The following is a 27,551-nucleotide window of genomic DNA, read 5'->3' as shown; positions in this document are numbered from 1 at the left end:
AGAGTAGATAATACCTCCTTAAGCAGTGCGCGGAGATGTTCTAATTTAAATTTAAATGTTACAACATCAGGTTCAGCTTGTTGAGAAATTTTCCCTGAATCTGAAATTTCTCCCTCAGACAAAACCTCCCTCCTGGCCCCTTCAGATTGGTGTGAGGGTATGTCAGAAGCGTTATCATCAGCGTCCTCTTGCTCTTCAGTGTTTAAAACAGAGCAATCGCGCTTTCTTTGATAAGTAGGCATTTTAGATAAAATATTTTTAATAGAATTATCCATAACAGCCGTTAATTGTTGCATAGTAATAAGTATTGGCGCACTAGATGTACTAGGGGCCTCTTGTGTGGGCAAAACTGGTGTAGACACAGAAGGGGGTGATGCAGTACCATGCTTACTCCCCTCATCTGAAGACTCTGTGGCATCATTGTCCCTACTTTGTTTGGACACCATGTCACAATTATCACATATATTTAAATGGGGAGACACATTGGCATTCATACATATAGAACATCGTTTATCTGATGGTTCAGACATGTTAAACAGGCTTAAACTTGTCAACAAAGCACAAAAAACGTTTTAAAATGAAACCGTTACTGTCACTTTAAATTTTAAACAGAACACACTTTATTACTGAAAATGCGAAAAAGTATGAAGCAATTGTTCAAAATTCACCAAAATTTCACCACAGTGTCTTAAAGCCTTAAACGTATTGCACACCAAATTTGGAAGCTTTAACCCTTAAAATAACGGAACCGGAGCCGTTTTTACATTTAACCCCTATACAGTCCCAGGAATCTGCTTTGCTGAGACCCAACCAAGCCCAGAGGGGAATACGATACCAAATGACGCCTTCTATAAGCTTTTTCAGTGGATCCTAGCTCCTCACACATGCATCTGCATGCCTTGCCTTCCAAAAACAACTGCGCATTAGTGGCGCGAAAATGAGGCTCTGCCTATGACTAGAGAAGGCCCCCATCTGAAAAAGGTGTCCATACAGTGCCTGCCGTTTTTTAACAACAATCCCCAAGATTATAATAACTATAAAGCGCTATAATCTGTCTAATATGCTTAGCAAGTAATCGTTTTAGCCCAGAAAAATGTCTACCAGTTTTTTAAGCCTTTATAAAGCCTTTATTCTTTTACTTAATCTAAGAAAATGGCTTACCGGTCCCCATAGGGAAAATGACAGCCTTCCAGCATTACCAAGTCGTGTTAGAAATGTGGCCATCATACCTCAGGCAGAAAAGTCTGCCAACTGCTTCCCCCAACTGAAGTTACTTCATCTCAACAGTCCTGTGTGGAAACAGCAATCGATTTTAGTAACGTCTGCTAAAATCATCTTCCTCTCACAAACAGAAATCTTCTTCTCTTTTCTGTTTCAGAGTAAATAGTACATACCAGCACTATTTTAAAATAACAAACACTTGATTGAAGAATAAAACTACATTTAAACACCAAAAAACTCTTAGCCATCTCCGTGGAGATGTTGCCTGTGCAACGGCAAAGAGAATGACTGGGGTAGGCGGAGCCTAGGAGGGATCATGTGACCAGCTTTGCTGGGCTCTTTGCCATTTCCTGTTGGGGAGGAGAATATCCCACAAGTAAGGATGACGCCGTGGACCGGACACACCTATGTTGGAGAAATAAGCATAAACATATATACAAGCATACTATCTATACTATGCTTATAACAAGAACTAAGGGTTCTCCTAAAAAACACAAAACTGCCACTTTAAGGGTCTTAAACAAAATTGCCCAGAACAAGTTATAATCTAATCTTTAAGTTCTAATCTACTGATATACTAAAATACTGTCCCTTTAAGATGAGAATTGAAAACTGCAGGATTCCTCAGATCTATAAAAGTGGTACTAAATCCCCTAGATAAAAGGGCACCTTAAATACTTTTTTTATGACGATATGTATTACTGATGCGTAGCACATGCAGGTAGAAAACTTCACTGCTCCGATCTCTGAGTAAGGAGGCGGAGTCACATGACCAGGAACCGAGCGCAGAAAAAAATGGCGCTTCCGCTACCTGTCTGAGGAGAAATAAAAGGCGAAAACAACAAGATGCCTAAAATTCAAGGGAGAGCGACATACACAGAGAGAAAAAACAGAGTACCATAGTTTACTCCTCCTCTCAACGGACAGACTACCTAGCCACCACGCTCCCTTAGGAAATGGAAGATACATGAGGGAGACGCAAAACAGACTGCGAGTATGCAGTGCTGCTAAGAAAAAACCTCCCCCTGACTAGGCAATGTCATAAGCATACATGTCATTCATTTTTACATAAAAATAAAGAATTTGGGGGGGGGGGGGGGGAAACAACCCTACATACTGATTAACCCCTTCAGTCCCTGAAGGAGAAACAGACTGTCTCTCAAAGTCACTGTAAGTGCCTGCATGCTTCCTAAGGATACCCAACTAGGGTATATGTCCCAATCAGAGTTGCAGAATATATAAAGTGCACAATCTCCCAACTTATAGAAGATAAAAGGCACTTACCTGCATTCTAGCCGTCCGGCAGTCAGATGACTCACAAAGTATGAGAGGATACCGCTCCTCACAGAGACCTGTGTAAAAAGAAAGACAAGAGTAAGCTTACTCCGGCTTTCTATACCAGGGCAGCAATATGTTAGGAAAACACAGCAAAGCCAACTTTACAAGTTCCTAACTGCTTTAAAGCCACCACAGCCCTGCTGAAGAGACTAACGTGGAGTACAGCTAGACCCAAATTGTGATGGAAGGCCAGAGCAATCTTGCCCAGACTTCAAAATAAAAAAATCTTGATAGAAAAATCTTAATCGGGACACCTCATTACTTCACCTTTTCCTTGTACTAGAGGCAAAGAGAATGACTGGGGGTTGTGAGAAGGGAAGTGATACTTAAAAGCTTTGCTGTGGTGCTCTTTGCCTCCTTCTGCTGGCCAGGAGTGATATTCCCAACAGTAATTGATGATGATCCGTGGACTCACCGTGTCATTAGAAAGAAAACATATGTAGCGTTCGCTCACTGTGATGCAGAACGTATGCTGCAGTGTTTGTGGAGACATTTTTATCTGTGAATGATATAGTAATACAAGTATTTTAAACATTGCTGTCATTATACGCTCATGAGTAGTAGTTAATACTGGGAATAGCCACTTAGCAGAGGTGGTATGGTGTCTCAGCATTGCCAGGGTTAATCTGAACTGTTCTTACTTTTTGTAACATCTGTTTGCTAAGGAATGCATTGATCTAAAGACCCCCTCCTGGTTAATGATTGAAAATTAACCCAAGTGCTGTGGTTTTGACAAGACAAAAGGGAGACTCAGATATAATTGAATGTTAGAGAAAAAATATTCAGAACTTGCCTGGGACAGAATGAGGAAACATTAAGGGGGTTCTCACACCTATTGGAAACTTGGCAATATGTGCAAAGTCTAGGTATTGTGCTTAATTTATGTCCCAATTTTATTTTAAAGAACTGTATCTTTGCATTTATTCTTGTTCTTTTGTATGTCTTCTGTTTTTATAATTTGGCACTGTGTAACCTGTATTTGTCTTTTGTTAAACATATAAATAATCTAATTCTGTCTTTGGGCTCTAATATCTGAATTCACACTCTGTTGAGACAAGTCATGTTACCGAATTGTTAGTCGTGTGAGTTATTGGGTTTCCAAGACACCATTATTCAGAACTCTTGATGGTGGAAGCATTGTTAATCTGGGGTAGTGTACGCAGGATTTGGGGTTAATTTGGAGTCCATTTAGGTCCTTTGTAGAGGTAAAGGTGTAAGGGAACCAGAAGCTATTAACTCCTTAATGTCCATACTCTACATTGTCACGGCTGGGCGGATAGGCTTAGCCATCACAATCGTATTATATATTAAAAGTGTTATTGTTCAAGGTGCACCACACTATTTAATGTGTCCTAAACAAATGTGATGAAATGCATGGCTCCAGACACCATTGAAAATAGCAAGCTCCAGGGAGGGAGGGGAGAGAGGCTCCAGGGAAGAAAGCACACCTATCCCCTTCTCTTTTCTTGTGCCCTCTGGAATGCTCGTTCTCTTTGTGAGAGACATGGTGGCGGCGTTGGCATCTTACTCTCCCCCTACTGCTCCTATCAGTACCAATCTCCATTTCCATCTCTCGCCTTTTCTTCCTTTGAAGTCCACTGCATTCGCCTGTTCTACCCCCCCCCCCTCTCTCTAAGTGGCAGTTATCTATTGCCCCCCTGGACCAACCTCCCAATTCCTTGACAATTTTGCTGCCTGGCTTCCTCACTTTCTCTCTACAAATACACCTACCCTAATTCTGGGGGACTTCAACATCCAAATTGACAATTCATCTGCCCCTGCTGCCTCTAAACTTCTCTCACTCACTAACTCCTTCGGCCTCTCACAATCCACCCTATTCCCTACCCACCGCGATGAACACTCGATTGATCTGGTATTCTCTCATCTCTGCTCTCTCTCTCTGATGTTGCCAGTCACCCATTTCCCCATCTCAGACCACCATCTGCTCACCTTTAATCCTAATATAGATGCAAACCAACTTCACCCTCTCGCCCCCGCACCAGTAGAAATCTGCACACTGTGGACCCTCCCCAACTCTACAATCTTATTCAAATACGCCTCCCCCACACTTCCATGATATCCTGACCTTGCTATAACCCACTATAACAATACTCTCTCCACTGCACTTGACACTCTCGCTCCGCCCCAATTTCGCAAAGCCCCACGTCGTCAGCTCCAGCCGTGGCACTCCCAACAAACACGCCACCTACAAAAATGCTCACACACTGCTGAACGTGCCTGGAGGAAATCCCGCTCTGAACCTGATTTCATGCACTATAAGTTCATTCTTTACTCTTACACATCTGCCCTTCGCTTAGCTAAGCAAACCTACTTCTCTTATATCCACTCACTCTTCAAACCCTAAAAGACTTCTCAATTTTCAACTCTTTCCTCTACCCACCTGCACCCCCCCCCCCCCTCATCTGCATTCAGTGCTCAAGACCTTGCTGACTATTTTTTCAATGAAACACTTGCCATCCGAAGAAACATCCCAACACAAACCTGCAATCTCCCAACTTTGCTCCCAATTACCCCCTCCTTCCAACCACAGAGTGAAGTGGCTTCCCTTTTGTCTTCCTCATACCTCACTACCTGCCCACTTGACCCTATTCCTTCACATCTAATTCCTCCTCTGTCTCCCACCCTCACTCCGGCTCTTACTAACATATTCAACCTATCCCTTTCTACTGGCTCATTCCTTGCCTCCTTCAAACATGCAAAGGTTCTCCCCATCCTCAAAAAACCCTCCCTTGACCCTAAAACCCCTGCAAACTACCGCCCCATATCCCTGCTCCCGCTAGCTTCAAAATTCCTTGAAAAACTTGTTTTCGGTCGCCTAACCCAATTCCGGTCCTCCAACTCATTGCTCGACCCCCTGCAAGATTGGCTTCCGTCCCCAACACTTAACTGAGACTGCCCTCACCAAGGTTACTAACGATCTCCTTTCTGCTAAAAACAAAGGCTACTACTCTATACTCATCTTACTTCACCTCTCTGCTGCCTTTGACACTGTCCAAGACCGAACTACTTCTAATTCCCCCCTCTAACTCTACTCCAGTCTCTAATTTTTCTATCACTGTTGGCGGGACCACTATCTCCCCATCACCCCAAGTCTGATGCCTCGGAGTCACGCTTGACTCAAATCTGTCCTTCATTCCCCACATCAAATTGCTCTCTTCATCCTGCCGCAACCACCTACGCAATATCTCCAAAATTCATCCGTTTCCGAGTGCTGAAACTACTAAACAGCTTATCCACTCCCTGGTAATTTCCCGACTTGACTACTGTAATAACTTACTAACTTACTAGCCTCCCTCTCTCCCCTCCAATCCATCCTAAATGCATCTGCCAGGCTAATCCACCTCTCTCGATGCTCTGTTTCTGCTGCACCTCTCTGTGAGTCCCTTCACTGGCTCCCCATTCACAACAGATTTAAATTCAACATTTTCACCCTGACCTACAAAGCCCTCACCAATGCTGCCCCACGCTACCTGTCCTCACTCATCAACAAATATACTCCAGCCCCCCCCTAAGATCCAACAATGACCTGCTTCTTGCATCTTCTACCATCGCCTCCTCTCATGCTAGACTACAGGACTTCTCTCGTGCGGCACCAACCCTCTGGAACGCACTTCCTCGAGCTGTCAGACTTTCCCCTAACCTCTCCTCCTTTAAAAGTTCCCTAAAGACCTTAGTGTTCAGAGAAGCTTATCACCCAACTCATTAACAAATGAACTTCACTTACCTAACAGTTATCCTCTATCTCCTCACTAATATCATTCTCACCTTTGCAGTCCCTACGTCCTGTTTCCCATCCTCCTACCCCTCTAGATTGTAAGTTCTCACTGGAATAGCGCCCTCAATTTGTCTGTAAAATTTTGTCTTTTATCGTATTGTTTCTCCATTGTACTGTTATCCTTGTACCCATGGGCAGCACTGCAGAATCTGTTGGCTCTTTATAAATAAAGAATAATAATAATAATTGAAACAAGCACTTTCAAACATATGTGATTACTCCTAGCAGTAGCTAGTATGCTGTGTGACTTTCTTGGTGTGCTTTCTTCGTCAGATTTGTTCAGGACACATTAAAAAGTGTGGTGCAGCGTCAACAATAAAACGTTTAATATATAATATGATGCTGAAAATACTAGTATTACTACATATCAGTCACAGATAAAAAGGTCTCCACAAATACTGCAGCACACGCTCTGCATCAGTCTACCAGGAGGGGGCAGAATATCCATACACTGCAAAGCTCTGCTCCACATCATCTCCCGACACTTCTTTATACATATGGCAAAGCAGAACGTGAAAGCTAGAAAAGAACCAAAGCTGTGCAAATGAAGTGCGCAACAGAACCTGCCACCAACTTATGGTAATAATAAACTGACAGGGAAGCAGATTCTCAGCATCATAAAAGAATTACAATTTATCAGGTGAGCATAAATGAGTTTTTCTTTAATATGACAGTGACAGTCAAGTGAATCATCACATGTAGGATCGAGTAACCAAGTAGTAAATCCACAAGATCGCCAGAATAGGGTGGGACTTAAAAGATAAGACAGGGATGAGATCAGACACAACGGCCTGCAGTACTTTCCTACTAAAGGCCCCTCAGCAGAGGCAGCAGGTCCTGTTGTGAACGTAATTTGCACTGCTTTGGTTCCTTCCTCTTTTCTAGCCTACCTATTCTGATTTGCCAGGTGTATAACAAAGTGTCAGGGGAATGCTGGGAGATGGAGCGGAGCAAAGCTCAGCAATATAGAGGTAATTTGCCTTCCTGGTGGACAGGAAATATATCCCATATGTGAGGACTCAAGGACTCTTACTACCATGTGAAATAAAATACTTTCTGATTAATTTCTATCATCATATTTATCTCTATTAGTCTCCTTTTGAAACTTAGCACCTTTCCATGAGAGCATACAGAGGTAATCTCAAAAGCCTGCATTGTCTTGAGTAGTATATGACTGTAGGGTTTGCAACAATGTTATACAAATAGTTTTTGCTTCAATGCCTACCTCAGTAAGCTCTCATGAAAAGGAGCTATGTTTAAACAAAGGATACGAAGATAAAGAGGTGAAAAAATAACAGATATGCGGATATATATATATATATATATATATATATATATATATATATATATATATATATATATATATATATATATATATATATATATATATATATATATATATATAGAGCTTACGTGTGTCTAACAGTTTATAAAGTTCTTGGAATCCCTAGTAAAGAAACATTCTGTGACTAAAGTATCTGCGTACCAAAGAAACTCTGTATGCAGCGTGCACCATCGTTGTCCTTTGGCTGGAGTCCCAGGTCCTTCTTGCACCCGGTTTGCCTGGATCTGCTCTGCCAACCAGTTACCACTTCCATTCCTTAATACAAATTTGTCCAAAAACACTAACTGGCTCTCGGGTCCATAGAACCAGTTGTAATTTGAGTCTGCTATTGCAACAGTTCTTTGAAACCCTAAACACACAAAAGAGAGAACAGAATATAAACCAGCGCTACAGAATTGGCAGCACTATACAAATAAATGGTGATAATAAATTATTATCAAAGCCCTTTCTATACAAAATGTAATATTAAGAAATATATACAAATAAAATGTTTACCAAGTAATATACACATTATAACCAATTCATATTGACAACAGTGTTTATGTCCAAAAAAGCAAAATGAGAATGGTTAAAAAAATTCTTAACTATAACATTCCCTGATATTCCTTTAATATGTGCAAAATGTTATAAGTAACAGATGTTTTTAAAAGGAATATGAAACCCAATTTTTTTTCTTTTGCGATTCAGACAGAGCATACTATTTTTAAAACGTTTCCTATTTACTTCTATTGTCAAATTTGCTTCATTTCCATGATATTCTGTGTTGAAGACATACCTAGGTAGGCATCTGTAGCACAACATGGCTGGAAATAGTGCTGCCGTCTAGTGCAAACGGATAACATTCTTGCAAAACTGCTGCCATATAGTGCTCCGGAAATAGGCCAGGTCCTAAGCATACGTCCCGGCTTTTCAACAAAAGTTACCAAAAGAACAAATAAAATTGAATAGAAGTAAATTAGAAAGTTGTTTAAAATAGTATGCTCTATATGAATCATGAAATAAAAATGCTTTGTTTCTTATCCCTTTAAGCAATGTGCATTGTTATGACCAGACCACTTTAGGTAAGCCTGAAACTTAGTTCAGTGGGTGTAAATATTAACCAAACACGCTCCATTCTGACCTAGACACCTTTTGTGCATATTATACTATTTTATCTTTATCTAATGCCAACAACCAGGACTATTAGAATGTGAAGTCATCACTATAAACCAAAAGCAATAGATTAAAACTAAGTTTGGTACAAATCTATATGAAACACAATACTGTTATACTGCTCTCTTCAGTAATGTATTTCACATAATAGACCGACAAAATGAAAGGGATATGAAACCCAAATAAATGTTTTTGTGATTCAGAGCATACAATTGTTTTTAAAAAAAAGTTTCCAATTTACTTATATTATAACATTTTCGTCGTTCCCATGATATTCTTTGTTGAAGAGATACTTGGGTAGGTGTCTGGAGCAATTACATGGCAGGAAATATTGCTGCCATCTAGTGCTCTTTCAAATGGATAACATTCTTGCAAAGCTGCTGCCATAGAGAGCTCCAAATGGAGCTTCTGCCCCTGCTTTTCAACCAAAGATACCAAGAGAACAAAGAAACCATGTTATAGAAGTAAATTAGAAAGTTGTTTAAAAAGAGTTTCAGGCTTGCATGAGTGAGCCTGAAACACTATTTATGCAGCAGCAGTCTTAATAAAGCTGCTACTTAACCTAAACTGTGGTGGATTTCAATAATTCTGATCAGGATGATTGACAGCCCCCACTCATGTGCCAGCAGGCGGCATTACACAAGCAGAGGCTTATGCAATGTTAAATGTGGGCAGCAGATATTGCCCGCTTGATGCGAGTCTGGGGCGGACAAGGTTCATGACAGCGAACCTCATCTGCCCTCCAGTTGATAAATGGAGAATACATGCAGAAATGTATCCATAAAAAAAAACTTACACATTTATGAGATCAGTACTATCATGACGTTATTACAATGGTAATTAGTGTTACATTTTCGAAAGAAAAAATGATCTCATTTAAAAGTACATTCAAATATTTGATTTATTTGTTGCACATACAAAGAGGGCATTTTAAAATGTTGTAAAGATTTTTGTTTTTAATTTAAAGATACTAAGGAAAAAATATTATGCTTCTGGGGCATGTCACTATACAACAATAGATCAGCGGGAAGTGTCCTTTATCAACCATGCAAGAAAAAAAAAAATAATAATAATAATAATAATAATAATAATAATAAATATATATATATATATATATTTTTATAGAATGTTTGAATAGCACTTATATGTTTAACAGAACGGTATGCTCCTTTGGTCAGGACATTACCTAAAATGTGTGCAACATAATAGTTAGTGAATTGCAAATATTAGACGTGTGCACTCTTTTCTGAGTCTGATTTATTCCAGAGATTTTCACAGATCTTAGTGTGTTGCACTTTCACAAGAATACATTTTGCTTTGAAATAAGCCTGAGAGCAGCTGTTTTCTTACGCATTTGGCAGCTAACGAAGCTGCAGAATGCACACGTCTAGTAACTATTAAATGTACATTATAGATTGTCCGCTATAAAAATATCTCAAAGCATAGTCACTTAAAGGGACATGAAACCCATTTTTTTATTTAATGATTTAGAAAGAGCATACAATTTTAAACAACTTTCTAATTTACTTCTATTATCGAATTTGCTTCATTCTCTTGCTATCCTTTGCTGAAAAGAATATCTAGATAGGCTCAGTAGCTGCCGATTGGTGGCTGCACATAGATGCCTAGTGTGATTGGCTCACTCATGTGCATTGCTATTTCTTCAACAAATGATATCTAAAGAATGAAGCAGATTAGATAATAGAAGTAAATTGGAATGTTGCTTAAAATTGTATTCTACATCAGAATCGTGAAAGAAAAATGTTGGGTTTAGTGTCCCTTTAAGTTAATTGTCAAAGTAACAAGGCAAGGAAAATGCATCAATTCATTATACTATTATTTAATTTGATGAAAAAAAAGTGGCATAAGAACAAATTAGTCATACATACAAAATAATAAAAGGTTTAAATTGTTAACATCTCTTACCTGGCAGGACAGTTCTATACATAAAGGCAAAGTGCTCTTTCAGCCAGGGATGGTTAAAATGATTGATGTCAAAATGCCTTTGGACAAGAAAGATGTACTGAAAGAGAGATCTAGTGGTGTAGCTGCCATATGCCACTCCTTCATACAAGGAACCATCCGTAATATCATTCAACAAAACAATAGACTTCTCCATGATGGTCAGAACTTGCTTTGTCCAGAAGTAGGCTTCTTGCAGGTACCCTAAATAAAATATTACAGATTAACATGAATTCTATCATGCCAAAATAAAGGTAACTGATATATAAACAAGATAGACAATAAAACTATATTTTTTTTAAATTAATTTAATTTCTTTCATATATCTAGAGAATGCAAGCAATTCACAATAAAACAATAAAGCACTGAAAAACCATAACTTATGCATAACTGATAAATTAATTTATTTCATGGTGGTTCGAGTCCATGATCAATTACTCCTGGGAAATACCTTTCCTGACCGCTAGGAGGATTTCAAAACCCCAATAGTTCTATAAAACCCCTCCCACTTAACCCAAAACTAGTCTAAATGTATAGCCAAGCAAAGAAAAAGTAGGAAAACAAATTATGCTAACCAGATAACTTCCTTTCCATCTGTATGAGGAGAGTCCACGGCTTCATTCCTTACTTGTGGGAATACAGAACCTGTCCACCAGGAGGAGGCAAAGACACCCCAGCCAAAGGCTTAAATACCTCCCCCACTCCCCTCATCCCCCAGTTATTCTGCAGAGTAAACAAGGAACAGTAGGAGAAATATCAGGGTATAAAAGGTGTCAGAAGAATTTACAAAAATTTAGGTCTGCACAACTGAGAAAACGGGCGGGGGCCATTGACTCTCCTCATACAGATGGAAAGGAAAATTATCTTGTAAGCATAATTTATGTTTTCCATCTTAATACGAGGAGAGTCCACTGCTTCATTCCTTACTTGTGGAAGACATATACCCAAGCTGTAGAGGACACTGAATGAAAACGGGAGGGTAAAAAGGATGTGGGCCCTATTCTGAGGGAACCACAGCCTGTAAAACCTTTCTCCCAAAAGCTGCTTCAGCCGAGGCAAAAGCTTGTAAAAAAAATGTTTAAAATTTTGAAAAAGGTATGTAAGGAGGACTAAGTAGCCGCCCTACAAATCTGCTCCATAGAGGCCTCATTTTTTGAAGGTCCAAGAAGAAGCCACAGCTCTAGTTGAATGAGCAGTAATCCTCTGAGGAGGCTTATGTCCCGCAGTTTCATATGCTAAGCAGATGATGCTCCTCAACCAAAAGGACAGGGAAGTGTAAGAAGCCTTCTGCCCTCTGCGCTCCCCAGCATAGACAACAAAAAATGCCGAAGACTGTCTAAAATCTTTCGTAGCCTGAAGATAGAATTTCAGAGCCCGAACCACATCCAAATTATGAAGTAATCACTCCTTCGAAAAAGGATTAGGACACAAAGAAGAAACCACAATCTCCTGATTGATGTTGCGATCAGACACAACCTTACGGAGAAAACCCAACCCAGTTGCGAAGAACGGCCTTAGCAGCATGAAACACTAGGTAAGGAGGCTCACATTGCAAGGCCACCATCTCAGAGACTCTGCGTGCCGAAGCAATAGCCAATAGAAAGAGAACTTTCCAAGACAGTAACTTAATGTCAACCGAATGCATGGGCTCAAACGGAGTCCTCTGCAAAACCTTAAGAACCAAATTTAAACTCCAAGGGGGAGCGGAATGTCTAAACACAGGCCTGATTCTAGACAGAGCCTGAACAAAAGACTGAATATCAGGAAGCTCAGCGAGCCTCTTGTGTAACACAGATAGCGCTGAAATCTGTCCCTTTAAGGAACTAGTAGCAACTCCCTTCTCCAAACCATCTTGCAGAAAGGACAGAATTCTGGATAACCTGACCTTATGCCAGGGGAATCCACGTTCCTCACACCAGAATAAGTAGGTCCTCCACACATTATGGTAGATGCGAAGGGTGACCGGCTTTCTGGCCTGAATAATAGTGTCAATCACTCTTTCAGAAAAACCTCTCCTGGCTAGGACTAAGCGTTCAACCTCCACGCAGTCCGTCTTTAGAGTATCTAGATTTTGGTGAACAAACGAACAAACCCTGCGACAGTGTAACCTCCATGGAGGAGATTATGACATCCCCACTAGGTCCGCAAAAAGCTTCTCGTCCCCCCCCCCTCCCCCCGATGCAAGCCACCGAGGTAATGTTGTCCGATTGGAATCTGATAAACTGGGATAAACCCAGAAGAGGCCAAGCCCTTAGAGCGTTGAAGATCACACAAAGTTCCACAATATGGATCGGGAGAGGAGATTCCTCCATCGGCCCTGTGACATCCAAGCACCCCAAACGGCTCCCCATCCTGATAGACTTGCATCCGTAGTCACAATCTCCTAGGATGGACTCAAGAAGGATGTCCCCTGGGACAGGCAATCTGGAAGGAGCCACCAAGAGATTGATTCTCTCAATCAGCTGGTAAGAGAAATTTGTTGGGATACATCAGAGTGATCACCATTCCACTGCCTCAGCATGCAAAGCTGTAGAGGTCTGAGAAAGAACCTGGCAAATGGGATGATATCTATGCTGGACACCATGAGCCCAATCATCTCCATACACCGGGCCACAGATGGCCTTGAGTAGGTCTGGAGGACAAGACAACTGGAAGTAAACGTCTCTGGTCTGTAAGAAATAGCTTCATAAATATGGAATCTATTATCGTACCCAGGAAGTCCACTCTGGTACTGGGAACCAAAGAACTCTTCTCTAAGTTTATTTTCCATCCATGAGATTGAAGAAGAACAGCTCTCTAATGGTCTTCTGCCAGCCATCAAGATGGAGCTTGGACTTGAATGTCGTCCAAATAAGATGCTACTGCAATCCCTCTGGATCTTGCCACCACGAGCAGAGCTCCTATAACCTTCGTAAAGGCTCTTGAAGCAGTAGCCAGACCGAACGGAAGAGCTTCAAACTGGAAGTGCTGATTCAGAAAAGCAAATCTTAAGAACTTGAAGTGATCCTTGTGTATTGAAACATCAATGTAAGCATCCTTCAAGTCAATCGTGGTCATGAACTGTCCCTTTCTTGGACTAAGGGCAGAATAGACCTTAGTGTTTCCATCTTGAACGATGGCACCGACAGAAACTTGTTTAAAGCACTTTAAGTCCATAATCGAACAAAACGTACCCTTCATTGGACCACAAAATTTTTTTAGTAGTATCCCAGACCTCTTTCTGCTAGAGGTACTGGCACAATGACTCCTAGGGAGGAGAGATCCCTCATGCACCCTAGAAAGGCATCTCGTTTTTCTGGTCTTTAAGACAGGTTTGATAAGAGGAATCTGCCCCTGGGTGGATGAGATTTGAAACCTATCCTGTAATCCTCGGCAACGACCTCCAGATCCCAAGGGTCTTGCATGTCTCCCAGCCAAGGCTCCAAAGAGCAAGATAGTCTGCCCCCCACACAATCCAGTGACAGATCGGGGACCATCCCTTCATGTTTTTTTTCTTGGCGGGCTTCTTGTTTTGCTTGGATTTGTTCCAAGATTGAGCTGGTTACCAAGTTCCCTTGGACTGATCAGACTTCGGAGGGCTGCTGACGTTGGGACTTATCTGAACGAAAATTAGGACCTTGTCCTTTAGCTTTATTTTTCTTATCCTGCGGTAAAAAGGCACCCTTGCTCCCAGTGACCGTGGATATGATAGAGTCCAGTCCTGGACTGAAAAGAACCTTCCCCTTAAATGGAAGGGAAAGTAGTCTAGATTTAGAAGTCATGTCAGCCAACCAAGACTTCAACCATAGAACCCTACGGGCTAGAACAGAAAAGCTTGATGTCTTAGCATTCAAGCACATAATCTGCATATTTTCCTCACAAATAAATGAATTAGCAACCCTTAAGGCCTTAATTCTTTCCTGGATCTCGTTGAGGGGAGTTTCCACCTCTGACAGAATCACACCAATAGGTAGCGGCTCCAGCCACCGCAGCAAGCGCCGCTGCCGGCTGAAATAAAAATCCTGTGTGCTGAAACATTTTCCTTAGAGTTTACAGCTTCTTATCCATGGGCTCCTTAAATGACGAACTATCCTCGAGCGGGATAGTGGTGTGCGTAGCAAGCTTGGAGATAGCTCCATCCACCTTAGGGACAGCCCCCTACAACTCTAATTGTGAGTCACGAACCGGGAACAATTTCTTAAAGGAAGAAGGGGAAAGAGGATCCAAGCCTTTCCCATTCATTCTTAATAATATTTGCCATCTTTACAGGAACCGGGATAGTTTTCAGCACGACCCTGTCCTCATAAACCTTATCAAGCTTAGAACTAGAATGTTCCTCTGGTAACTTGGGGTCCAGAATCTCTAATGTAGCCAGCACTTCCTTTAAAAGAAAGTGTAACTGCTCTATCCTAAATCTAAAAAGTCTGGTTCCTCCGCAGCCGGAGGCCTAGATGCAGCCGATTCCGACAGAGACAGAGCCTCCTTTGAAGAATTAGAGGCGGTCTTCATCAGCGCATAATCTAGTATCAGATAAATCCAACAAGTTGGTAGATGACCCCTGGGAAAGATAGCAATATTTAACCTTACGCTTGCGCTTAGCAGGGCGAGGTAAAGCACTAAAGGCTGAAGACACTGTCATTTGCAACTGTTCAGAAAAGTCTGGCGTTAAGAGGGCCCCTCCCGAAGAAGGATTAATAGTGCAATGGGGAGCTGCATGTGTAATAGGAGATGATTGCAGGGTACACACCTCGCGGGACGGAGACCCCTCAGAGGTGGACAGCTCAGTGGCACTAAACATCTTGTTCTTTTTGGATATCACTACTTTATCAAGGCATGTGGAACATAATTGAGCAGGCAGGTATACCGTAGCCTCCTCATAATAAAAATAGGTATTAGATTTAGTTAAAGAGTGAGTAACCTCTAACGCATCAGAGTCCTCCATAGCTTGCGCTTGTGCGATGGACTAAAGAAAAAATAAAAGGCACCTTTATACCCCCAATGGCTGGGGCACTCACCACCTTCTATGACCCAGGCCTCACAGAGAAACCGCTTTGTTTCCTGTCAACCGCATGGTCAGGAAAAGGAAGACAATGAGGCCACACCCGCTCACATGGAGTGCCATGCAGGACCACTCCCTCCTTCAGGAAGAAAACACGCCAAACTGATGATGGTCTGCGCAGTTATCCAAAACGAAAATAAAACCTGAATATTCACACATCTGCCAGAGCCTCATCTTACATATGTCGCAGCATAAAACATAATAAAGTAAATAAATAAAAAAGCATGTATAAATCCCCCCTGTTCAATAATCTCTTCCCGGAGATATTACCCTTGATTCCATACAGATAAAAGGAGTCACACTGTGACCCTGTCTTCATACGTTATCATATAAGATGAAATGAAACGATCTTACCGGAATCATTGCTGTGGAACAGACACACAGCCTCTCAAGTTTGACAGTCTTGTAGCATCGCACCTGACATGGACTTGAGTGATAGAAGCAGGCACTGAAACTCGTCAACAATGATCACTTAGGAGATGTTAATACGAGTCTGGATGGTTTCGCAGAAAGACTCTCCCTGCATCTCCAGACTAACATTTCTCCATGCTCTCACTGGGAGGCTGACAAGACCACTTAACACTCAAGTCCCATAGCGAAGAGTACTACTCCGAATCTTCCGACACTTCTCTGCCATCCTCCTGTGACGAAAGTCAAAGAATGACTGGGTGGTGAGGGGAGTGGGGGAGGTATTTAAAGCCTTTGACTGGGGTGTCTTTGCCTCCTCCCGGTGGCCAGGTTCTGTATTTCCACAAGTATGGAATAAAGCTGTGGACTCACCTCATATTACGATGGAAAAGGAATTAATAACAAAAAAATTAATAGAAGCAGGGGGGGGGGGGGGGGGGGGGAGGCTGTGCCAAAAATAAATAACCATCACCGACAAAAGCAACAGGGTGAGGTCTCATGGACTCGCACCACCATAAAAGAAACATTTTCATCAGGTAAGCATAAATTGTGTTTTCTTTTATAAAGGTAGTGAGAGTCTACAATCCATTAATCCTGGGAACGGATACCCAACGAGTAATGAAAAGAAAGGATGGCATAGAAAACTTTTTTTTTTTCACAAAAACTAAATCCTCAACCCCTGAACTTAAAAATAGCCTATAGGTAAAAAAAATAAATGTTAAGCTGATAACACTGTTTGACTAACTTCCCTACCAAAGGTTTCCTAAGAAGAAGCAAAAACATCAAAACGGTAGAAAAGTAGTAGTAAACGTATGCAAAGAAGATAAAGTAGCCGAATTGCAAATTTCAACAGAGGTCTGTCTTGAAAGCCCAAGAAGTAGCCACAGACCTGGTAGAATGAGCCGTAATCTGTTTGGGGGGAGACCTCCAAAAAAAAAAACTTTATGAATTAAGAGCTTTAACCGAGAAGCCAAAGAAACAGCAGAAGCTTTCTATCCTTTTCTGGAACCTGAACAAAGAACAAACAAGTTTGTCTAAAATCCTTAGTAGAATCAAAACAATACTTCAGAGAGGCTTTTTCATAATTTGAATGTTGCTAGAGCCTTTAAGTCCTGTTTGGATTAGGACATAAAGAAGGGACAACAATTTCCCGACTAATGTTATTCAAAGCTATCACCTTAGGCAAAAAGTCAAACTTAGTTCTTAAAAACAAATTATGCTTACCAGATAATTTCCTTTCCTTCTGTATGGGAAGAGTCCACAGCTGCATTCCTAGTGGGAAATACTGAACCTGGCCACGAAAAGGAGGCAAAGACACCCCAGCCAAAGGCTTAAATACCTCCCCCCACTTCCTCATAACCCTACTCCTTATTCCGAGGGAACAAGGAACAGTAGGAGAAATAGGGTGAAAAAAGTGCCAGAATAATACATTTAAATTTAGGGCTGCCCATCAGAGAACACGGCGTGAGCTGTGGACTCTTCCCATACAGAAGGAAAGGAAATTATCTGTTAAGCATAATTTAAGTTTTCTTTCTTAATATGGGAAGAGAGTCCACAGCTGCATTCCTTACTTGTGGGAAACCTATACCCAATCTCTAGAGTACACGGAATGCTAACGGAAGGGAAAAAGAGAGAGGCGGACCCTAATCTGAGGGCACCACAGCCTGCAAAACCCTTTCTCCGAAGGCGGCTTCAGCAGAAGCAAAAACATCAAACTGTAAGGAGGACCGGGTAGCCGTCTTACAAATCTGATCCATAGAGGCCTCATTTTTGAAGGCCCAAAAGGAAACCACTGCTCTTGTAGAATGAGTCGTAATCCTCAAAGGAGGCTTATGTCCCGCTGTCTATGCTAAACGGATGACACTCCTCAGCCAAAAAGATAAGGAAGTCGAAGAGGCCCTCTAACCCCCTACGCTTCCCAGAAAAGAGAGTCAAACCGAGAAAGAAGTTTGTCTAAATTCCTTTGTGGCCTGAAGACAGAACTTCAAGGCACAAACCACATCCAGAAATACGTTGTAAATGTTCCTTTGACAAAGAAGGATTAGGACCTAAGCAAGGAACCAATATCTCTTGATTAATGTTGCGAATTTACACAACCTTAGGAAGAAAACCTAACTTGGTTCGTAGAACAGCCCTATCAGCATGGAAAGTCAGATAAGGAGGGACGAATTGCAAGGCAGCAATAGCCAGTAGAAAAGGAACCTTCCAAGACAACAATTTAATGTCTACGTCATGCATAGGCCCCAACGTAACCCATTGCAAAACTTTAAGAGCAAGATTTACACTCCAAGGAGGAGCATTAGATATAAATACAGGTCTGATCCTAGCAGAGCCTTAACAAATGACTGCACGTCTGGAAGCACAGCGAACCTCTTGTGCAGTAACAGACAGGGCTGAAATCTGTCCCTTCAGGGGACTTGCAGAAAAGCCCTTCTCCAGTTAATCCTGGAGAACAGAATAAGTAGTTCCTCCGCACCTTTTGATAGATGCGACGAGCAACAAGCTTACGAGCCTGAATGAGAGTAAAAGTAACTCTCTCAGAAAACCCTCTCTTGGCTAGGACTAAGCGTTCAATCTCCCCACAGTCAGCCTCAGATAATCTAGACATTGATGAACAAAGACCTTGGTCAGCAGATCCCTGCGACAAGGTAACTTCCACGGAGGAGATGATGACATCCCCACTAGATCCCCGAACCATATCCTTAGCGGCCAAGACGGAGCAATCAGTATCACTGAGCCCTGCTTGATTCGAGCCACTACACTAGGGAGTAGTGATGACGGCCAGACAAGATAAATAAGATTGAACCGCTAATGCATTTGTTAGCTCCACCCGAGGATCCCTGTCCCTCGACCCAAATCTGGGTAGCTTGGTATGGAGACGTCATAAGATCTTCCTCTTGCATATCTCCGCAAACACTCGGGATGGAGAGACCATTACCCCGGATGAAAGGAAAGTTGATGTAAGCCACCGAGGTTATATTGTCTAATTGGGTTTAGATAAACTGGGACAAACCCAGTAGAGGCCAAGCCTTCAGAGCATTGTATATCGCCCGAAGATCCAAAATGAGATCGGGAGCTTTTCCATAGGCCCTGTGCCTTCCTTACACCCCAAACAGCTCCCCATCCTGACAGACTCGCAACCGTAGTCACAATCACCCAGGATAGACTTGAGATTGACGTCTCGCGAGAATAGTGATCCTGACAAAACCACCAAGAGAGAGATTCTCTCAATCGGTCGTCTAGATAAATCTGTTGAGACAGATCCGAACGATCGCCGTTCCACTGCTTCATCATGCACAGTTGCAACAGTCTGAGGTGAAACCTGGCAAAGGAAATTATGTCCATGCTGTACACCATGAGACCAATCACCTCCATAAACCTAGCCACAGATGGCCTTAAAGAGGTCTAGAGGGCAAGACATGTTGAAGCTAGCTTGCAACGACTCTGGTCTGTTAGAAATATTCTCAGGTCTATGGAGTCTATTATAGTACCCGTGAATTCTACCCTGGTACTTGATACAAGAGAATTCTCTCTAGATTCATCTTCCATCCATGGGATCGAAGAAGACAGAGGAGAGATTCCGAATGGTCCACTCTTCTTGGAGCAGTAGCTAGACCAAATGTAAGTGCAATAAACTGGAAGTGCTGGTCCAGGAACGCAAACCTTTGGAACTGGTTTGGTACGTGAAGGGAGCATCCTTCAGATCTATCGTGGTCATGAACTGCCCTTCTCGAACGAGGGGAAAAATGGACCCTATTGTCTCCAACGAGGGAACTTTTAAAAAACTTGTTTAAACACTTTAGGTCCAGAATCGGACGGAAAGTTCCCTCCTTCTTTGGGACCAGAAAAAGGTTTGAATAGTATCCCAAACCTCTCACAGCGATAGGCACAGGGACAAAAACCCCTAAGAGGACAGATCTCATATGCACCCCAGAAAGGCTTCCCTCCTTTCTGGTAAGGAAGACAGGAGAGAGAGGAGTTATCTGCCCTTGGGTGGCTGAGACTTGAAACCTATCTTGTAACCCTGAGCTATGACCTCCAGGACTCAGATCCTGCACATCCCTGAACTAAGCAGCTGAAAAAAAAGGAATTTATGCTTACCTGATAAATTGATTTCTTCTAAGATACGACGAGTCCACAAATTCATCCTTTACTTGTGGGATATTATCCTCCTGCTAACAGGAAGTGGCAAAGAGCACCACAGCAGAGCTGTCGATATAGCTCCTCCCTTGACTCCAACCCCCAGTCATTCGGCCGAAGGTATAGGAAGAAAAAGGAAAAACTAAAAGGTGCAGAGGTGACTGAAAGTTTTAAACAAAAAAAATATAATCCGTCTTAAATTGACAGGGCAGGCCGTGGACTCGTCGTATTTAGAAGAAATCAATTTATCAGGTAAGCATAGATTTCCTTTTCTTCTATAAGATACGACGAGTCCACGGATTCATCCTTTACTTGTGGGATACAATACCAAAGCTACAGGACACGGATGAATGGGAGGGACAAGACAGATACCTAAACAGAAGGCACCACTGCTTGAAGAACCTTTCTCCCAAAAATAGCCTCAGAAGAAGCAAAAGTATCAAATCTGTAAAATTTGGAAAAGGTATGAAGGTAAGACCAAGTCGCAGCCTTACAAATCTGTTTAACAGAAGCATCGTTTTTAAAAGCCCATGTGGAAGCCACCGCTCTAGTAGAATGAGCTGTAATCTTTTTAGGAGGCTGCTGTCCAGCAGTCTTGTATGCGAAACGGAAGATGCTTTTCAGCAAAAAGAAAGGTAGCTGTAGCTTTTTGACCTCTACGCTTTCCAGATTAGACAACAAACAGAGAAGATGTTTGCCGGAAATCCTTGGTCGCTTGCAAGTAAAACTTCAAAGCACGAACCACGTCCAAGTTATGTAACAGACGCTCCTTCTTAGAAGAAGGGTTAGGACACAGAGAAGCAACAACAATTTCCTGATTAATATTCTTATTTGAAACAACCTTAGGACGAAATCCAGGTTTAGTACGCAAAACCACCTTATCAGAATGGAATATAAGATAAGGTGAGTCGCATTGTAATGCAGATAGCTCAGAAACTCTTCGAGCAGAAGAGATAGCAACTAAAAACAGAACTTTCCAAGATAGAAGTTTAATATCTGTGGAATGCATGGGTTCAAACGGAACCCCTTGAAGAACATTAAGAACTAAATTCAAACTCCATGGCGGAGCAACAGGTTTAAACACAGGCTTAATTCTAACCAAAGCCTGACAAAAAGACTGAACGTCGGGTACATCTGCCAGGCGCTTGTGTAGTAAAATTGACAAAGCAGAAATCTGTCCCTTTAAGGAACTAGCTGATAACCCCTTCTCCAATCCTTCTTGGAGGAAGGACAAAATCCTAGGAATCCTGATCTTACTCCATGAGTAGCCTTTGGATTCGCACCAATAAAGATATTTACGCCATATCTTATGGTAAAGTTTCCTAGCGACAGGCTTTTGAGCCTGAATTAAGGTATCAATGACCGACTCAGAGAATCCCCGCTTAGATAAAATCAAGCATTCAATCTCCAGGCAGTCAGCGGCAGAGAAACTAGATTTGGATGTTGGAACAGACCCTGAATGAGAAGGTCATGTCTCAGTGGCAGTTTCCACGGTGGCAGAGATGACATTTCCACCAGGTCTGCATACCAAGTATGACAGATTACCGAAGCCCTCTCCTGTGTGATCAGACGAGGTAAGAGAGGAAAAGGAGGAAACACATAAGCCAGGTTGAATGACCACGGTACTGCTAGAGCATCTATCAGTACTGCTTGAGGATCCCTTGATCTGGACCTGTAACAAGGAAGTTTGGCATTCTGACGAGATGCCATCAGATCCAATTCCGGTGTTCCCCATTGATGAATCAATTGTGCAAACACCTCCGGATGGAGCTCCCACTCCCCCGGATGAAAAAAGTCTGACGACTTAGAAAATCCGCTTCCCAGTTCTCCACTTCTGGGATATACCTTGCTGATAGATGGCAAGAGTAAGTCTCTGCCCATCGAATAATCTTGGAAACCTCTATCATCGCTAGAGGACTCTTTGTTCCCCCTTGATGATTGATATATGCTACAGTCGTGATATTGTCTGACTGGAATCTTATGAATTTGGCCAAAGCCAGCTGAGGCCACGCTTGAAGCGCGTTTAATATCGCTCTCAGTTCCAGAATATTTATTGGTAGTAGGGACTCCTCCTGAGTCCACACACCCTGAGCCTTCCGGGAATTCCAGACTGCACCCCAGCCCGAGAAACTGGCGTCCGTCGTCACTATGACCCATTCTGGCCTGCGGAAGCACATTCCCTGGGACAGATGATCCTGTGACAACCATCAATGAAGAGAGTCTCTGGTCTCTAGATCCAGATTTATCCGCAGAGATAAATCCGCATAATCCCCATTCCACTGTCTGAGCATGCACAGCTGCAGTGGTCTGAGATGTAAGTGAACAAACGGAACTATGTCCATTGCCACTACCATCAGTCCAATTACCTCCATACACTGAGCCACTGATGGCCGAGGAATGGAATGAAGTGCTCGGCAAGTGGTTAGGATCTTCGATTTTCTGACCTCCGTCAGAAAAATTTTCATGTCTACCGAGTCTATCAGAGTTCCTAGGAATGGAACTCTTGTCAGAGGAACAAGTGAACTCTTTTTTATGTTCACCTTCCACCCGTGAGTTCTTAGAAAAGCCAACAATGTCCGTGTGAGATTTGGCTAGATGGTAACTTGACGCCTGAATCAAAATATCGTCCAGATAGGGCGCCACTGCTATGCCCCGTGGCCTTGCTGTGGCCAACCCGAAAGGAAGGGGCACAAACTGGTATTGTTTGTCCAGGAAGGCGAAACTGAGGAACTGGTGATGATCTTTGTGGATAGGAATACGCATCCTTCAAATCCACGGTAGTCATATATTGACCCTCCTGGATCATTGGTAAAATTGTTCGTATGGTCTCTTGAATGATGGGACTCTGAGAAATTTGTTTAGAGTTTTGAGATCTAAAATCGGTCTGAACGTTCCCTCTTTTTTGGGAACCACGAACAGATTGGAGTAAAACCCCTGCCCTTGTTCTAATTTTGGAACTGGGCAGATTACACCCATGGTATATAGGTCTTTTACACAGCGTAAGAACGCCTCTCTTTCTGTCTGGTTTACAGACAAACATGAAAGATGAAATCTCCCCCTTGGGAGAGAATCCTTGAATTCTAGACGATACCCCTGGGTCACAATTTCTAATGCCCAGGAATCCTGAACATCTCTTGCCCAAGCCTGAGCGAAGAGAGAAAGTCTGCCCCCTACTAGATCCGGTCCCGGATCAGGGGCTGCCCCTTCATGCTGTTTTGGTAGCAGCAGCGGGCTTCTTGGCCTGTTTACCTTTATTCCAGGTCTGGTTAGGTCTCCAGACTGACTTGGATTGAGCAAAGTTCCCCTCCTGCTTGGAGGCAGATGAGGAAGTAGAGGGACCACCTTTAAAGTTTCGAAAAGAACGAAAATTATTCGGTTTGGTCCTCATTTTAACCGTCTTGTCCTGAGGAAGGGCATGACCTTTACCTCCAGTAATGTCAGAAATGATCTCCATTAGTTCAGGCCCGAATAAGGTCTTACCTTTAAAGGGAATAGGTAAAAGCTTGGATTTAGATGACACATCAGCAGACCATGACGCTCTACGCACTAAAATGGCAAAGCCTGCATTCTTAGCCGCTAACTTAGCCATTTGGAAAGCGGCATCTGTAATAAAAGAATTTGCTAGCTTGAGAGCCTTAATTCTGTCCAAAATATCATCTAATGGGGTCTCAACCTTAAGAGACTCCTCTAGAGCCTCAAACCAAAAAGCTGCTGCAGTAGTTACTGGAACAATGTACACTATAGGTTGCAGAAGAAAACCCTGATGAATAAACAACTTCTTTAGAAGTCCTTCTAATTTTTTATCCATAGGATCTTTGTCTATCCCATTCCTTAGTAACAATGTCCGAAATTCTTCTAGGGACTGGAAAAACAGTGTAAGTAGGGACCTCTAGATATTTATCCATTTTACAAAATTTCTCTGGTGGGATGACAATAGGGTCACAATCATCCAGAGTCGCTAAAACCTCCCTGAGTAACAAGCGGAGGTGTTCAAGCTTAAACTTAAAGGCTGTCACATCTGAGTCTGTTTGAGGGAACATCTTTCCTGAGTCTGAAAGCTCTCCCTCAGAGAGCAAGTCCCCCACCCCCAAATCAGAACACTGTGAGGGTAGATCAGAGATGGCCAATAAAGCATCAGAGGGCTCAGCATTTACTCTAATACCGGACCTGCTGCGCTTACCCTGCAAACCTGGCAGTTGAGATAATACCTCTGTAAGGGTAGTAGACATAACTGCAGCCATATCTTGCAGGGTGAAAGAATTAGACACTTGGGCGGGCGTTAAAGGTTGTGACACTTGGGGAGAAGTAGATGGCATAACCCGATTCTCTTCTGACTGAGAATCATCCTGAGACATACTTTTATCAGCTAAAATATGTTCTTTGCAATGTAAGGCCCTTTCAGTACATGAGGGACACATATTAAGTGGGGGTTCCACAATGGCTTCTAAACACATAGAAAACTGAACACTCTCCAATGTCAGACATGTTGAACAGACTAGTAATAACAGCACAAGTCGTTAACAACCTTGATTACATAGGAAAAACAATCAGCAAAAAAAAAAACGAGTACTGTGCCTTTAAGGATAAAAAGAGTACACTGTTTTTTCAAAATTGCTAACACGTTATGCAAAATGATTAATTTCGATTATGTGTGAACCTAATGTGCAATCGGATATTGCACCACAAGTAAACAGGAGAGTTAACCTTTTAATTAGAGTGTTTAGCCCACAAAAAGTGTTATGCAGAGAAAAATTGCTATAACTGCCCCTGCACCCTGCCCCAAAGGACTGGGGAAAACGAACCGGTCTCACTCCGAAAAACAGCCTCATAGTCAGTTCCCAACCGGAGCTAATTGCTGCTGATCTCTCCAAGCTCTAACTGCGCACTGAGGCTCGAAACTAGGCCCCGTCCATCATCCTCGATGTGCAAATAAACTTTAGCAACCGCATGGGAAGAGGTTTTAAGAAAAACGGCCATGAATAAATGTTTATCTAATAAACATATATGCCATGTGGACCCCTCAGTATCACAAAATGTCAGCCCTGATAAGTCTCATATTTAATAAAGTAAGCGTTTCTAGGCTGCCCCAGTGTCTACAACCATATAGCCCATAAGTGTCCCCTGTTGAAATCTCTTGCAAGGATAATTATACACAGTTTTACCATCCTAACCAGGACTACTGCTTACCCCTTCCCAACCTGGGAAATATGTCAGCCCATTCTGATCTACAACAGTCTCCTCAGAATATAAATGACTGCACATACCTTAATGCTGTTTGCAGTAAGAAACGTTCCCCACACTGAAGATTTCTCTTGTACTCCTCAGCAAATTTTGTGGGAACCAATATGGATCTCAGTTACAACTGCTAAGATCATCAAACTCAAGGCAGAATTCTTCTTTTATGTCCTGCCTGAGGAAAGAATAGTACTCTCCGGTACCATTTAAAATAAAAAATTCTTGATTGAAGAAACTAAAAACTATCATTTTATCACCACTTAACTTTACCCTTCCTATTACTAGCATAGGCAAAGCGAATGACTGGGGGGTGGAGTCAGGGGAGGAGCTATATGGACAGCTCTGCTGTGGTGCTCTTTGCCACTTCCTGTTAGCACGAGGATAATATCCCACAAGGATGAATCCGTGGACTCCTATCTTGTAGAAGAAAAAATAAAACAATCTTACCAGAATCTATGCCATGGAACAGTAACACTGTCCTTCAAGTTTGCCAGATAGTAGCGTTGCTTCTGACATGGACTTGACAAGTTTCGCTGCCTGCTTTCTTCACTCAACGCCGATTGCTTATGGAGCTGTTAATATAAGTTGGGATGGTTTTGCAGAAAGACTCTCCCTGAATCTCCGGACTCCAACTTTCATCCATTCTCTCAATGAGAGGCTGACAGGACTACTTAAAACTCCAGTCCCATCTCGAAGAGTACTACACTCCATAAGAGACTACTCTGAAATCTAACACTTCTCTGCCAACCTCCTGTGACGAAAGGCAAATAATGAGTGGGGTTATGAGGAAGAGGAGAGGTATTTAAGCCTTTGACTGGGGTGTCTTTGTCTCCTCCTGGTGGCCAGGTTCAGTATTTCCCCACAAGGAATGCAGCTGTAGACTCTTCCCATATTAAGAAGGACAAAGCCTTATCCTGATGGAAAATATGATAAGGATCACAAGAAGGAGCAGATAATTCAGATACTCATCTAGCAGAAAAGATAGCCAAAAGGAAAACAACTTTCCAAGAAAGAAGCTTAAAAGTGACAGATCACCAAAAAAATGTCTCCCCTCTAAAATTGTTCCCAATGATCCATTTTACCTGCTAGAGTGCATTAAATTGTTTACAAGTAGCTCCTTTACCCCTATTTTGGCATTTGAAATAGCTGATGTAGTAATATGCGGTATCCCCACCTATACTAAAGTTTTAAAACTAGAGTCTCCGCTATTGAATGGCTTAAGTAAACACAGCCAGCAGAAGAAATTACACTCTGTTGAGTAAAGCTTAGTCAAGAAATAAAAGGTTTGTTTTTCTTTGTTCTCTCTAAGGGCTCCATGTACGAAGCAGCGAGAGCTGCTCTGGAGTGCTTGCGGGGCAGGTTCCCATATGCAAGCCTGCTTCCCGCAATGTAAGAAGCAGCGGTCATTAGACTGCTGCTTCTTACACCCTACACCACCTCTAAGGTGGCGAGGGAAAAATCACAGAGCGCTAGCTAGCTCGCTCTCTGTGATTGACAGCCCCTTCAGTTGCGTGAATGAAGGGGCAGGCCTTACACACTGCGAGGAGTGTGTAATGATACATACGGGCTAGCGGACGAACAGATCTGCTGCCCGTATGCAGCGAAGGCGGACAGACAGCTTCGCAAGTTGAAAAGCTGTCCGCCCGCCTCTAAGTATTGAGTTTTGATTTTCCAGACAAATATAAGATAAGGACGTTAGTGTGTATACACAAAGTGATAACATAATGAGATCTGATATTACCTGAAGCTCATCCCATTGTAATAGGCTGTGGTCTAAAAGCACAAAACCAGCTACTTCATATACACAACTAAACCTGAAAATTCAATTTCTCATACATTTTATACTATGCAGCTGGTATAACAAGTCATTGAAAATACATTAATAAAAAACATTTTTTACAGTGTACTTTCCCTTT

General features: G+C 42.3%; 1 protein-coding gene across 3 annotated transcripts in view; it reads right to left on the bottom strand.

Annotated features, from left to right (window-relative positions):
- Nucleotides 1-27,551, bottom strand: part of DSE (dermatan sulfate epimerase) — a 229,839-nt gene that overhangs the window by 11,269 nt on the left and 191,019 nt on the right. For all 3 annotated transcript variants that reach the window (XM_053710880.1, XM_053710881.1, XM_053710882.1), the window contains 2 exons: nt 10,779-11,018; nt 7,842-8,049 (listed from right to left, as the gene is read on the bottom strand). In XM_053710880.1, coding sequence (XP_053566855.1) covers nt 7,842-8,049; nt 10,779-11,018 — 448 coding nt within the window. The remainder of the gene's footprint in view (nt 1-7,841; nt 8,050-10,778; nt 11,019-27,551) is intronic.

This window comes from Bombina bombina, chromosome 4 (assembly GCF_027579735.1).
Source record: "Bombina bombina isolate aBomBom1 chromosome 4, aBomBom1.pri, whole genome shotgun sequence".
NCBI lineage: Eukaryota > Metazoa > Chordata > Amphibia > Anura > Bombinatoridae > Bombina > Bombina bombina.
Note: the sequence above shows the minus strand (reverse complement) of the source record. Positions and strands in the feature narration are given on the sequence as shown.